The sequence below is a fragment of the Elgaria multicarinata genome, chromosome 20 (genome assembly GCF_023053635.1).
Source record: "Elgaria multicarinata webbii isolate HBS135686 ecotype San Diego chromosome 20, rElgMul1.1.pri, whole genome shotgun sequence".
Lineage (NCBI taxonomy): Eukaryota > Metazoa > Chordata > Lepidosauria > Squamata > Anguidae > Elgaria > Elgaria multicarinata.
This window is the reverse complement of record NC_086190.1, coordinates 5,242,710-5,256,208: the sequence shown is the minus strand read 5'-3', so window position 1 is coordinate 5,256,208 and position 13,499 is coordinate 5,242,710. Positions and strand designations below refer to the sequence as shown.

The following is a 13,499-nucleotide window of genomic DNA, read 5'->3' as shown; positions in this document are numbered from 1 at the left end:
CATTTTATTTGGGAGGTGATGCTATTAAAGATGGAGGCCAAGTCAGGGTGTCACATGAATGGCATAATCCTCTGCGTGTTTAGATAGAAAAATGTCCTGCAGCTCCCAGCTGTGTTGGCTAGAGCATGCTGGGGGTTGTAGGAGTGTTTTTTCTGTCTAAACATGCATTGGGTTGTGCCTTTAAATCATGGCTTAATGCAACATACATGAGCCTAGCTTCTTCCCGGACAGCATTTGGTTTTATTATTATTTATTATTATTATTATTTATTGCATTAGCCGAAGCTCTCTGGGCGATTGACATAAGATTAAGGCAATTAAAAACAATATACAAAAATTAAAAAACGCAAAAACGTACAATATACACATACATTTAAAACCGCTATAACAACTTTAAAAAACGATGAGCCTAAAAACTAACAGACCCAGGCTCCTCACTTCTTGCTAAATGCCTGGGAGAAGAAAAAAGTCTTGAAAAGAGAACAATGCTGGCGCCAGGCAGGCCTCGTCAGGGAGATTGTTCCACAGTTGCGGGAGCCACCACAGAGAAGGCCCTGTCTCTTGTTGCCATCCTCCAAGGTTCCCTCGGAGTAGGCACTTGAAGAGGAACTTAGATGTTGAACGTAGTGTTCGGGTATGTTCATGGCGGGAAAGGGGTTCCGTCAGGTATTGTGGTCCCAAGCCATGTAAGGCTTTATAGGTTAAAACCAGCACCTTGAATCGGGCTCAGAAACATACAACTCTCAGCATTCCCCAGACAGCACAGCGGGGAGCTGTAGGGCTTTTTCAGTGAATATAACCCCACCGTCTCCTTTTCTGGCATCGTCCAGGTGTTTTGGACCCCAACTTTTGTCAGCCCAGTCAATGGGCAGGGCTGATGGGGGACTGCAGTCCAAAACAGCTGGTGGGCCCCATATTTGGGGAGACTGATCATATGCACTGAAAGAGAGCTGGCCCCTGTTATATTACGTCTTTCAAATCCTTCAGCAAAACTCACCTTTCCCCAGAACTCTTTGGCATAGTCAAAGGTTTTATCAGAACCTTGTTCTCTTAAATATAGTAAATTTTCATGTGATGTTTTTATTCTATTTGTGCACTGCTCGGAGATCTTTTGAATGGGGAGCGATATATAAATATTGTAAATAAATAAATAAATAGTCTAACTACCCAGTTTGTAAACGATCCCAGCTTCTGAGTGGGGTGAGGCGAGTGGAGAACAGATCCTCACCGTCCCAGGGCCTTGAGGTTGCGTTGTCATTATATATTGCATTTATATCTCAGCTTCCTTCCAAGGAGTTCAAGACAGGGCGCCTCCATTTTCTCCTCACAATAATCCTGCGAGGTAGGCCTAGCTGGGAGTTAGCAACTGGCCCAAGGTCACTTGATGAATGAGGATTTGGACCTAAACCATCGAATCCAAGCTAGTGCCTCCAAATGTGTCGGACTACAACTTCCAGCTATGCTGCCGGGGGGGTTATGGGAGTTGTAGTCCTACACACCAATACATCTGGCGGGTATCCGTTTGCCCAAAGGCTGCCCTGATGACTACGTCATACTGGAGTTCAGCAGGAGGCAGCGAGGCGAGACATGGAAAAAGAGGCAATCGCCTATTCCTGCTTTCCCCAACCTGTTTTCTTCTAGATCTTTATACTACAATACCCAGAATTCTTTACCACTGGCCGTGCTGGCTGGTGCTGATGGGAGTTTTGGTCCAAATCATCTGAAAGGCACCAACTTTGGGAAGGTTGGTCAATGCCTCGGGTCTCCAATGTTTTATTTATTTATTTGGGGGGGTGTTCCTGACCAACCATGCTGCCATTTTATGAATGGGCAAGCTCCCATGGCAGCCATTTTGTGAGAGTGCCCATGACACTCTCTCAGCATTTCAAATGTGCCCAATGACCCAAAAAGCTCAGGGTCCCCTCGTCTAAGTGATGGATGGAAAGGTGTGGAGCGGTACTCTCCCACGCTTCCCATCAAATTCAATGGGCCGTTAGCTAGTGTTCAGCAGTGAGCAAGTTTGACGTCAGGCCCAGCATAAAGTTCAATGAGTTTTGTTCTTTTCCAAAACGCACCTCAGCTTGCCTGCCAGTTCCAAGCTGTTCCGTGTTCAGATTCTTTTAACAGGTTGGCTTTCAGCATCTCGCAAGCTTTGCGTGCCTTCTTCATCTTGCTGTATGGATACCATGAGGTGCGTTTCAGTCTATGTGTGATATGAACCTTAATATGAAGCAAGGAGAGAAGAAGAAAAGGAAGACACCCAGGGAGCCAAGCACACACACACAGTGTACGTTGGACGCTGCCGGCCTGTGCAATTCTTTTCTCAACTTCTGCTGGGTTAATCATAGATTGCGCAAACGGAGGCCAACTTTTGCTTCTGTTTCCCCACATGCCGGCATATCTTTAGCCATCGTTGCGAGAGGGAAAAGTTACGGGCGAAGGGCTGTGCCAAATCAACGTCACTGGTCCGAAGGGCAGGTTTCGCTTGGCTTCCTTAATGGCTTCAGATCCATGGGGTGAATTATTGACAGCGCCGGAAATGCAGGGTAAGGTGAAAGTGTGGAGGTCCCTAAAATCATAGAATCATAGAATAGTAAAGTTGGAAGGGTCCCACAAGGCCATCGAGTCCAACCCCCTGCTCAATGCAGGAATCCACCCTAAAGCATCGCTGACAGATGCTTGTCCAGCTGCCTCTTGAATGCCTCTAGTGTGGGAGAGCCCACCACCTCTCTAGGTAATTGGTTCCATTGTCGTACTGCTCTAACAGTTAGGAAGTTTTTCCTGATGTTCAGCTGGAATCTGGCTTCCTGTCACTTGATCCATTTCCTGCACTCTGGGAGGATCGAGAAGAGATCCTGGCCCTCCTCTGTGTGACGACCTTTTAAGTATTTGAAGACTGCTATCATGTCTCCCCAAGGCTAAACAGGCCCAGTTCTTTCAGTCTCTCCTCGTAGGGCTTTGTTTCCAGACTCCTGATCATCCTCGTTGATCTGGATGTGATGTTGAAGCCAAGGAAGATGGAAGATTTGTTGGGTGCTGGATGGGGTAGAAATGGCTGATTCACAAATAGATGGATTGCAACCCCCCTTCCTCCACTAGCCGAAGGAGAGAGAAGGTTGCTAAGGCTGTATATAGCATTAGCGAAGCTTCCAGGAACTCCCAGCAGTGCAAAATGCAGTAGCTAGATGGCTAACAGGGATCCAGTTTTCTGATCGTATAACGCCCTTATTGGAGCAACTCAGCACACTTCAACATTTTGGATTTTTGACTTTTAAAAGCCTGCACAGTTTGGGGCCAGAGGATCTAAAGCGAGGGGTGCGCAGATCTCAGCCTTGCAGGATCTGTTTTTTATTATTCATTTGTGATATTTATATACCGCTGAATATAATAAGATTTTAGAACTTCAAGATCCAGCTGGCCATTTTGATTAGTAATTGCCAATTTTTTTAGCCCAAATGTGTGTTTGGGGTGGGGGGGAATCTTTTTTTTTAATTCTTAGTCTTTACCATATATTTGTATGGTGCTACACTTAGAATTAAGGAAATCCGAACCCAGAAATTTATGTTTGAGTACCGCAACTAAACCAAACTTCAATACTGGCTGCCTGTATATTTCCGAGCCCAATTCAAGGTGCTGGTTTTGACCTGTAAAGTCTTGCACAGCTCAAGACCACAGTCCCTGATGGAGAGCCTCTGACCCATTAACTGACCCATATACTACACTCTGCATCCAAGGCCCTCCTTTGAGTGCCTCCACCGAGAAAGGGAGAGGTCCTTCTCTGTGGTGGCCCCCCATTTGTGGAATGATTGTTTTCTTGAGCAAGCACCTTGAGAACCCATGATATGTTGCTGGGCTGTTCTGAGTGCATGGTTAACAAGACACCCTGGCTGCGTTCAGACAACACAATAACTCCCCCTGCAGAACGGGTGTTGCGTTCAGACAACACACAAACCCACAGTTCAACAAACAACCCATGGCTCAAAACAACCCACAGTCAACCACTGAGTGTGGGTTAGCGTGTTGTGTCAACAGCTCCATAGTCTTTTTCTTTTTCTCCTGTGGTGGCACCCAGACATAGGAATTGTCTCCACATGTTGCACCCAGTTTAAGAAATAATCATGAATAACAACCAATAAATATTTATATAGTGCTATTTGTGTACATGACACTTTTCAAATAAAACAGGTTTGGCAGGTTTTGCCTCAGGGGGCTTCTAGTCCAAAAATAAGCAGAAGGGAGACAACCGGAAAAGGTGAGGCCAAATAAAGGCATGGGTAAAAGGGGATAACATGTAATTATTTCAGTTAAATTCATTTTTCCTTAGTTACAGAAGTAGAGCATTGGGACAAATGAGTTTTAGGGTGATAAGAGAAGGCTTTTCTTTTCCCATTTGACCGGGCTTTTAGGGGTTTTTTTTTTTAAAAAAATTGACACTTTTAAAAATGTTTTTATTGTTCTTGTGGCCGTTCTTTTCAAGTGGATTTTTGTGGAATCTATTTTAATATTATTTACATAATTGAGGCATTGTAAGTCACCTGGGGGGGGGGTGGAATTCTAATTATAAGGTGCAGTAGAAGTTTATAGAAAAATATTAAGTGAGATAAGTACATAATTTGTGCATAGGTGTGGTTTGAATACTACAAACCAATCTCAAGCCTGAAAGGATAATGCAGACTAGTCGTCCAAATAAATAGTGGGTTGGGTCCAAATTTAGTGTTACTTTAGAGCAGGGGTCCCCAACCCCCGGGCCACGGACCGGTAGTGGTCCGTGGCCTGTTAGGAACCGGGCCGCACAGGTGAGCTGCTTTCACCCACCCCACCCCCACCCCAGCGTACCTGGGCGCGGGGCACCATCTTGTCTGCCTATCCGAAGCGAAGCCAAGACACTTGGGGGTTGGGGCGGCTTCATTATTATTATTATTATTTATTTATATAGCACCATCGATGTACATGGTGCTGTACAGATAACACAGTAAATAGCAAGACCCTGCCGCATAGGCTTACAATCTTCAGAACTGCGTGCCCAAGCCAGGACGCTGGAGTGGGGGGGCGGGCAGGTGTGGCCTCCCAAAACCATCCCCTCAAACCCCCCACCCCACCCCAGTCCATGGAAAAATTGTCTTCCACGAAACCGGTCCCTGGTGCCAAAAAGGTTGGGGACCGCTGCTTTAGAGTACACCCATTGAAATAAATGGGGCGTAAGTCAGCCATGAACTGACATATGTCCCATTGAGTTCAGTGGGTCTACTCTGACGAAAGCTGGGTCCAACCTAATATCTTTCTGGAATCCTGACTCGGTCATCTTTCTTTCTTTCTTTATTTATTTATTTCTTACATTTTTATACCGCCCCATAGCCAAAGCTCTCTGGGCGGTTTGCAAAAACCTTCCCCTTCTTGCTTTACAGAGTGCATTGCTTTGTCTCTCTATTAAACTCCCTGACTAATTAGTTCTGTGAAAAATTCCAAAAGAAAAATGCTAAAATGCAAAATGGCACCATAGTTTTATTACGGCTGACTCAGAGGTCACGGAATCCTGTTCAGGCTTTGAGAACTCTTCATCAGGCCAGAGGGAAGCCAAGCAAAAAAGAAAAGAACACGAGAAGCCGTGGACTGTGCATTTGATGATAGAAGCCTTCCAGATGTTTGGGGTGACATATCCCAGCATTCCTGACCTTTAGCCATGCTGATGGCGGTTGAAGTCCAAACATCTGGAGCAAACCAGGTTGGAGAAGACACCTTAAAGCCTGCCAGCTCATTTGCACATTATGATTACTGGCGAGGTCAAGTTCAAAGTCCCGGATTGCTTTGGTGCCTCCTTTAATACAGCTGGCTTAGGGTGGATCTTGAAAGATGGAGTCAGAAGATGCAAGACGGAGAATTTTGGGATATTATTAGGTTTTGGCGTATTATTACGCCTGGGGCTCAGCCAGGTAGCTTTTGCCCTGGTTTAGCACGTTGTGCACGTTTACAGTATTTACTGCTTACTTTCACTTGTGTTAACAGAAAACAATAGACAATTAAATTTAATCAGTGTACTCTATCTGTAAGATGAGTACCAGCCGAAATAAGTCTCAGATGTTTAATTCCTTGATAATGTATGGTGTCAACTATATTTGGAGGTTTTCACTTTTGCAAACCGCCCAGAGAGTTAAGGGTCCTGCAGATTATTCTTGCTTTGTGCTTGTGGTGAATTGTTCTAGTGTGGATTGTGGTAGATTAATAGCGAGACTCATATTATCGGTGGGGTCCTATCATAGAATCATAGAATCATAGAATAGCAGAGTTGGAAGGGGCCTACAAGGCCATCGAGTCCAACCCCCTGCTCAGTGCAGGAATCCTCCCTAAAGCATCCCTGACAGACGGTTGTCCAGCTGCCTCTTGAAGGCCTCTAGTGTGGGAGAGCCCACAACCGCCCTAGGTAACTTGTTGCATTGTCGTACTGCTCTTGAGTTCGAATTGTCGTACCTTCTTGAGTTCGAATGCCACCTCTGCCTACCCTCCAGTAGGGTGATGCTATTCCAGGATGCTATTCGAGGGGTGTTTAACTAAAGTGTGTTTACCTTACTAGCTAATTAGCAGATGTGTAATTAGTTACCACTGAGGAAATGCCAGGCCTGCAGTAATTCCTGCTACTGCTGTCGGTGGCAGTTCTGGGGCATCTTCTCTCATAGAATCATAGAATAGCAGAGTTGGAAGGGGCCTACAAGGCCATCGAGTCCAACCCCCTGCTCAATGCAGGAATCCACCCTAAAGCATCCCCGACGGATGCTTGTCCAGCTGCCTCTTGAATGCCTCTAGTGTGGGAGAGCCCACAACCTCCCTAGGTAACTGACGTGGTAAAGGACCTGCCTCTCTGACTTCTTTAGGATCCCTCCTCAAAGTCCACTTTTTGCATAAAGCCACTGGCATGAACCCTTAATACCTATTGCCTGCTGAAACTAACTCAAACGTCATGCAATTGAAATAAAAACCCTTTATTCTACCGCTGTCATGGCCCTCGTCTATACGACAGTGGAATTGCTTCTTATTAAATTTTAACCCGATTTTTAACTGATTCGAATTAGTCAACAAACGTCACACTGCAGCAGCAACAGCGATATATATATTAGTGTACTTGATGCTGCGCACATTCGCACATCCGCAACGGAGGGGTGAGCAAAACAATAAATTGTATATGCGTAGATCCGCATATCTATTATCGCTGAAAGGAGAGGCCAGTGTGGTGTTGCCCTGCAACGTCATGCCTAGAGATGTGAATGCCTGGAAAAAAACCAGAAAAATTCGGAAAAAAAACAATTTTTTCCCCATTTTTTCCAAAGCCTCTTTTGGTTTTTTCCCCCCCAAAATTGGAAAAATTGAAAAAAAGAAGAAAAAACAGATTACGGGATGTTTTATTTTAGCATGATGAATAAAATGTTTAAGACAAGGTGTTCAGATATTTACTTCTCCAAATGATTTCTAAAAACTATGTACAGTATCAGATTATTACAATGTCTGTGGACCAAGGACAAGCAAGTCCTAGGTTGCAAACTGAGACTACAACTCTCAAATGCAAGAGCAAGATGCATTTCTGCCTCTAGGGGGCAGCACTGCCATTGAAGCAGAGTCTGAAACTAATAGTGATAGCTATAGGTCAGAAAATGAGTCTGATTAAATTTCATGCATATTCATTGAATTTTGGTTCCCCCTTTTTTCTCAGTTCTTTTTATGAGAATGAGTGCTTTATGTCTTGACACTGGAGAACTAGCGGAAACATAAATAATTTTCTCTGTTACTAATGTTGGTGATTTCTTCTGTTGTTGTTTTAAATTTATTTTTTGCCTGATCATAAACTGGCAGAACCTAAGAAGTTCCTTACAGATCTGGTGTTCCTAACAGTTCAGGAGCTTGTAGCTCCATTTGTTACTAATAAAAAGTAAAAAAGTAAATTTGTACTTGTGTACAAAGCCCTAAACAACTTGGGACCAGGATACCTGAGAGAGCGCCTTCTCCCCTATCAAGCTGCCCAGTCACCGAGGTCATCCGAGGGCCTGCTCCTGGTGGTTCCACCTAGATCCATCCTCCGATTGGAATCCACCAGGGGAAGAGCCTTCAGCGTGGTGGCCCCCCTCCTGTGGAACTCCCTGCCTCTGGAGGTCAGGCAGGCTCTGACCTTGTACTCCTTTCGGCGCCTCCTGAAAACATCTTTATTCCAAGAAGCCTTTCTTTAACATGCAGCCTTGGATTTCTGATTTTTGCTTCTTTTTAAATTTTGTTTTAACTGTTTTATTCTGTTTTTATTTTCATTTTACCTTGTACACTGCTCCGAAATTTTTCAATGGGGAGCGGTATATAAATATTCTAAATAAATAAAATAAATAAATAAATAAATAAAATTTGTAATAATTGTTTGAATACACTGTACTTTTAATATACCAAATGTAATAATTTTATGCCAAACCAACTTGGACATAATTACATTTTATGTTGCTAAAGTAACAAAGTGACTTTCAATCTGTAAAAAGTGCTAATATTGCATTATTTCAATTTTCCCCAAAATTTTCATTTTTTCCAGAATCCCCCTGGGAAAAAAACCAGGTTTTTTTCCATGGCTTCAAAATTTCCAGAAATTTTACATCTCTAGTCATGCCCGGGTTGCAGCCCGGCACCCAAACTACCCCCCAAGGGTCTCTCTCCCCTGCCCCCTCCTCCCACCGGCTGTGGGTCAAGTCTTGATGTTATCAATGGGAACAGCAGAGCCACCTTGCTTATGTAAAATGTACATAAAACTTTTAATAATTGTCACTGAGGCCTGAGAAGATGAGATGAGGAACTGAGCGGGGGACTGCTCGCTCACTGCCCATTCGCCATCTTTGTTGTAAAATTGAAAGTGAAAACGGTGGGAAGGAACGAGACAGCCGATAGGTGGGAAGGCGGGAAATTGGCCAATCACATCAAAGCTATGCCCACATGTCAAAATGTGATTTAACTCCCCCAAGGACACATAACCATAATGCAATGCAAAATCGGACGTTAACCTAAAAGTCGTGGTAAATTGGAAATGCGGGGTTGGACTTGATGGCCTTGTAGGCCCCTTCCAACTCTGCTGTGCTATGATTCTATGATCTGCACATTATTGTGGGTAAAAGCCGCCGCTGCAGCGAATGGACGGCTGTGTTGTGTAATCTAAAACACGAATCTGCGCATTTACTTCGGTGTAAAGCGGCCGTGTAGATGTGCCCATGATCCTTCCTGTGTCCTTCCGCCCTCTTGTCCTTCCTGTGTCAAATTTTAGATTGTAAGCTTCTTGGGGAAGAACCCATTTGTCCTCTGTACATTGTACATTGTCGTGGGTGGGGGAAGACCGCGTATGCGCACGCTTTCTCTGCACGACACTTTTATAAACGAGAATAGCTCCCTGCCCCAAGGAACATGCAATTTAAAATTTGAATTAGGCTTTTCAGACAAATCTTAGCTCCCTTTGGGTGCATGTCCCCCAATTTTTCAATAATGTCATTTTAATCCCTCCCTGTTCTTCCTTTCTTTTTACAGGTCTCATTTTACACTCGGGTACTTGGAAGGAGCCCTAACCTGGATGTTAGCCTTAGTTTGTGAAAGACATGTTCTAAGGTGCTTCTGTGACCACTGGACCCAGTGGTTCGCCGTGCTACAGGATGGCCCAGTCCAGGTCCAACGGATCGCACTATGCTTTGACAGCGATAGGATTGGGGATGCTTGTTCTCGGGATCATCATGGCTGTCTGGAACTTGGTCCCGGGATTTGGTCTAACAGCGAAGCCCCATTCTGCTGGAAACAGTAGCAAGATGGATACCGGTGGAGGAGGGTTCCACAAGAGCAAGTCGTTTTCAGTGGCGTACGTGTTGGTTGGAGCCGGGATCTTGCTCTTGCTGTTTTCCATTTGTTTAAATGTCCGGGACAGGAGGAAGCAAAGGCAAAATGGGGAGATGACTCGGATACAGCCGCAGGTCTCAGTTGAGCATCAGCGCCAGGAAGACAGGTGAGAAGACATCAGTTAAAGTCATGAGTTCTACCTGCATAAGGAAAAATAGAATCGATATAATACTGGGTTTGTAATAATGAACTCAGGGATAACCAGGTGGCTCCATCATCCTAGATCATCCAGTGGTCTCCTGTTCCCTGAAACGACTCTCCCAATTTGCTGACCCATATGCCTGGACCTGCCTCCCAGAACACCTCCCTGCAACAACCCCCCTTATCTAAGTAAACTCACTTTTTCTGGGAAGCCTTTAGATCAGCCTTCCTCAACCTGGGGCGCTCCAGAAGTGTTGGACTGCATCTCCCAGAATGCCCCATGGGGCATTCTGGGAGTTGTAGTCCAACACATCTGGAGCGCCCCAGGTTGAGGAAGGCCGCTTTAGATCATCTCCCAGTCCGTATACCTTTATTATTGATTTTTTAAAAAAATTCATTTCATTTCTAGACCACCCAGTAGCCGAAGTTCTCTGAGCGGTTTACAAAATTGCAGCCTTATTGTAACTAAGCCAAAATACAAATAATTTCCCTGTTTATCTGTGCCTCCACTTCCTCTGTTGTTTCCCTGGGTCTGTTTTAAATTGTAAGCCTCTGGGCCATATACTAGATGGTACTATATAAATTAAAATCTGGGTCTTTCCGCAAACCTGCTGCCCCACTACACACCCCCGAGGGAGAAATGGGGGGTCTTCTCTAGCATCAAATATTTACTTAACTTATTAAATTTATATCCCCCCTTTCCTCTACAGGTGTGCTTAATAACACTCAAATATAAATTTATAATTAAAGCATGAGCAAATCACTTAAAAGCACATCTCTGAAAAAGATAAATAAACAGCCCCATCCATTAAAACCTTCTCCAGCAAACAGCTGAAAAGCCCAAATCCTGATTGGATAGAAATGCCTTTACCTGCCAGTTAGAGGTTTCAAATAAATCCGCAATGGATTTAAATGAGTCTGTCAATCTGACAGGCAGATTTTGTGGTTTTTCCAAGTTGCTTGGATTCTGCGGATTTACAGACCATTTTTTACGTGTGTGTGTGTGTGTGTGTGTGTAAATTTGATCTTAGTGCTCTTGTACACTAGTGCAAATGAAACACAATTCTTGTACATCCCTAAAAAAACAAAATCTGATTCCGTCAGTGAGCGGATGTGGAACGAAAGACGCCTAACAACTGGCAAAACACAGGACAAGATCACATCACGCCAGTCCTTTTACAACTTCATTGGCTGCCAGTCCAGGTCCGGGCCCGATTCAAAGTGCTGGTATTGACATTTAAAGCCCTAAACGGTTTGGGGCCTGGTTATTTGAAGGAACGCCTCGTCCCATATGTACCTGCCCGGACCTTAAGATCATCTACAGGGGCCCTTCTCCGTGAGCCCCTGCCAAAGGAAGTGAGGCAGGTGGCTACTAGGAGGAGGGCCTTCTCCGCTGTGGCACCCTGGCTGTAGAATGAGCTCCCTAAGGAGGTCCGCCTGGCGCCTACACTGTACTCTTTTCGTCGCCAGCTAAAGACCTTTTTATTCTCTCAGTATTTTAACGCTTAATTTTAACTGAAATTTAAATTTTACTGTTCTAACTCTGTATTTTAATCTTATATCAATTTCTGCTGCGTGGTTTTATCCTGGTTGTGCTTTTTATACTGTATTTTGTACCGTGTTTCTTCGATTGTAAGACGCCATCGATGGTAAAATGCACACTAATTTCAGTACCACCAACAGAAAAGAAAAACCCTAAGAGACACCCGCGATTCTAAGACGCACCGCATTTTTAGAGATGTTTATATGGGGGGGAAAGTGCGCCTTAGAATCGAAGAAATAGGGTATTTGTGTTTTTAACCTGTTGGTTGTTTTATTATGGTTTTAATTTTTGTGAACCGCCCAGAGAGCTTCAGCTATTGGGCGGTATAAAAATGTAATAAATAAATAAATAGGACAGTTTTAACAAAACCTGTACATCCCTTCAGGCAGTGAAAAGACATGAAAGACGGAGGTAGCTTGACCTCTCTTAATAGGAAGCTGCAGTGTGTGTGAGTGTGTCAGAGGGGTGCATTGAGCTAGGGTGACCATATGAAAAGGAGGACAGGGCTCTTGTATCTTTAACAATTGTATTGAAAAGGGTATTTCAGCAGGTGTCATTTGTATATATGGGGAACCTGGTGAAATTCCCTCTTCATCACAACAGTTAAAGCAGCAGGTGCCCTGCCCTCTTTTAAATCTGGTCACTCTAGCATAGCTCTTACACCTTTAACTGCTGTGATGAAGAGGGAATTTCACCAGGTTCTCCATATATACAAATTTCACCAGGTTCCCCATATATACAAATGACACCTGCTGAAATTCCCTTTTCTATGCAACTGTTAAAGATAGAAGAGCCCTGTCCTCCTTTTCATATGGTCACCCTAATTGAGCCCCCTGTCATCCTTCTTATCCCATCTCATGCACTCGTAAAGCGTTGAGAAGTCTTGCTGCTTTCCAGGTAGTTGAAGCTCTAATTGCAGCATCATAAGTAAATGGAACCAGTAAATAAGTCAGCTGTGAGAAGAGGAGAGGCAGGCAGGAGCACCTGGTATCTGGAAGGAGGAGATGGGAAAGGTGGGGTGGGGTGGGCGCGTAGAAACACAGGGGAGGAGGCACCCAGCAACCTTTGCAGCTGCCTCTGGCTTGCTGGCTTGAAGGGAGGGGGGGTTTCTTTCATGCCTGTGTGCACTGGTGTAAATGGGCACTGATTTATAAGTAAAGCAAATGACGTGAGCACTGATAGAAATCGAGTGAGAATGATCTGGTTAGCACACATTTTTGCTTAGGATTGCTGGGTTGACACGGTCATGCATTTCCTCCTCTTCCTTCACCCTGGGAACAGGGACTGTGTGGTCGTGATGAGGAGCACGGCACTCTGTTAAGCGCTGCGTGGAACTCCAGTTGTAGGAGCCCTTCCGGCGGATCACGGAAGAGCCCCTGGCCAGCTTGGCCGGTGACCCTGATATTACTTAGTTAGCTTTTGCTTTCCCTTACGAAGTTTAACTTTGTGTGTGTATAGAAAGAGAGAGGGAGAATCTCTCTCTGTGGACGTATATATAAAAAGCCAGGATAGAACATAAGTGGATTGACATCACCATCATCACTAATAATTGCTCTCCAGCTGCATTCTGGCACTGCACGAACAACTTCTTATTGCAGAAGACATGTGGGATGGAGCAGGCTGACGGCCATGTTTTGGTGCTGCGTTAGCACATAGCGCTAACCATAGTTTAGCATTACATGCATGAGTAGAAAGGAATCCCGTGCAAAGCGCTGCGCTCAGGAGTTCCCCTCTCTGGGAGGAGGAATCAGCAAACCAGGATTCCGTTCCCCTTTAGCCAATTCCTGGTTTGTATTTACATGCACGATTCCTGGTTTCACACATAAGTGAAAAGCCGAATCTTGGTTTATTTCTCTCCTGGCTACAAGGGAGAAGGAGGGGGGCATGCAAACCCGAGGCTTCATCTGGGCTCTTTTCTGCTCATG

The 13,499-nt window shown here is 44.7% G+C and overlaps 1 protein-coding gene across 2 annotated transcripts in view; it reads left to right on the top strand.

Moving 5' to 3' along the window:
* Nucleotides 1-13,499, top strand: part of TMEM51 (transmembrane protein 51) — a 37,103-nt gene that overhangs the window by 21,862 nt on the left and 1,742 nt on the right. For both annotated transcript variants that reach the window (XM_063145085.1, XM_063145086.1), the window contains exon 2: nt 9,531-9,996. In XM_063145085.1, coding sequence (XP_063001155.1) covers nt 9,653-9,996 — 344 coding nt within the window. In that variant the 5' untranslated portion in view covers nt 9,531-9,652. The remainder of the gene's footprint in view (nt 1-9,530; nt 9,997-13,499) is intronic.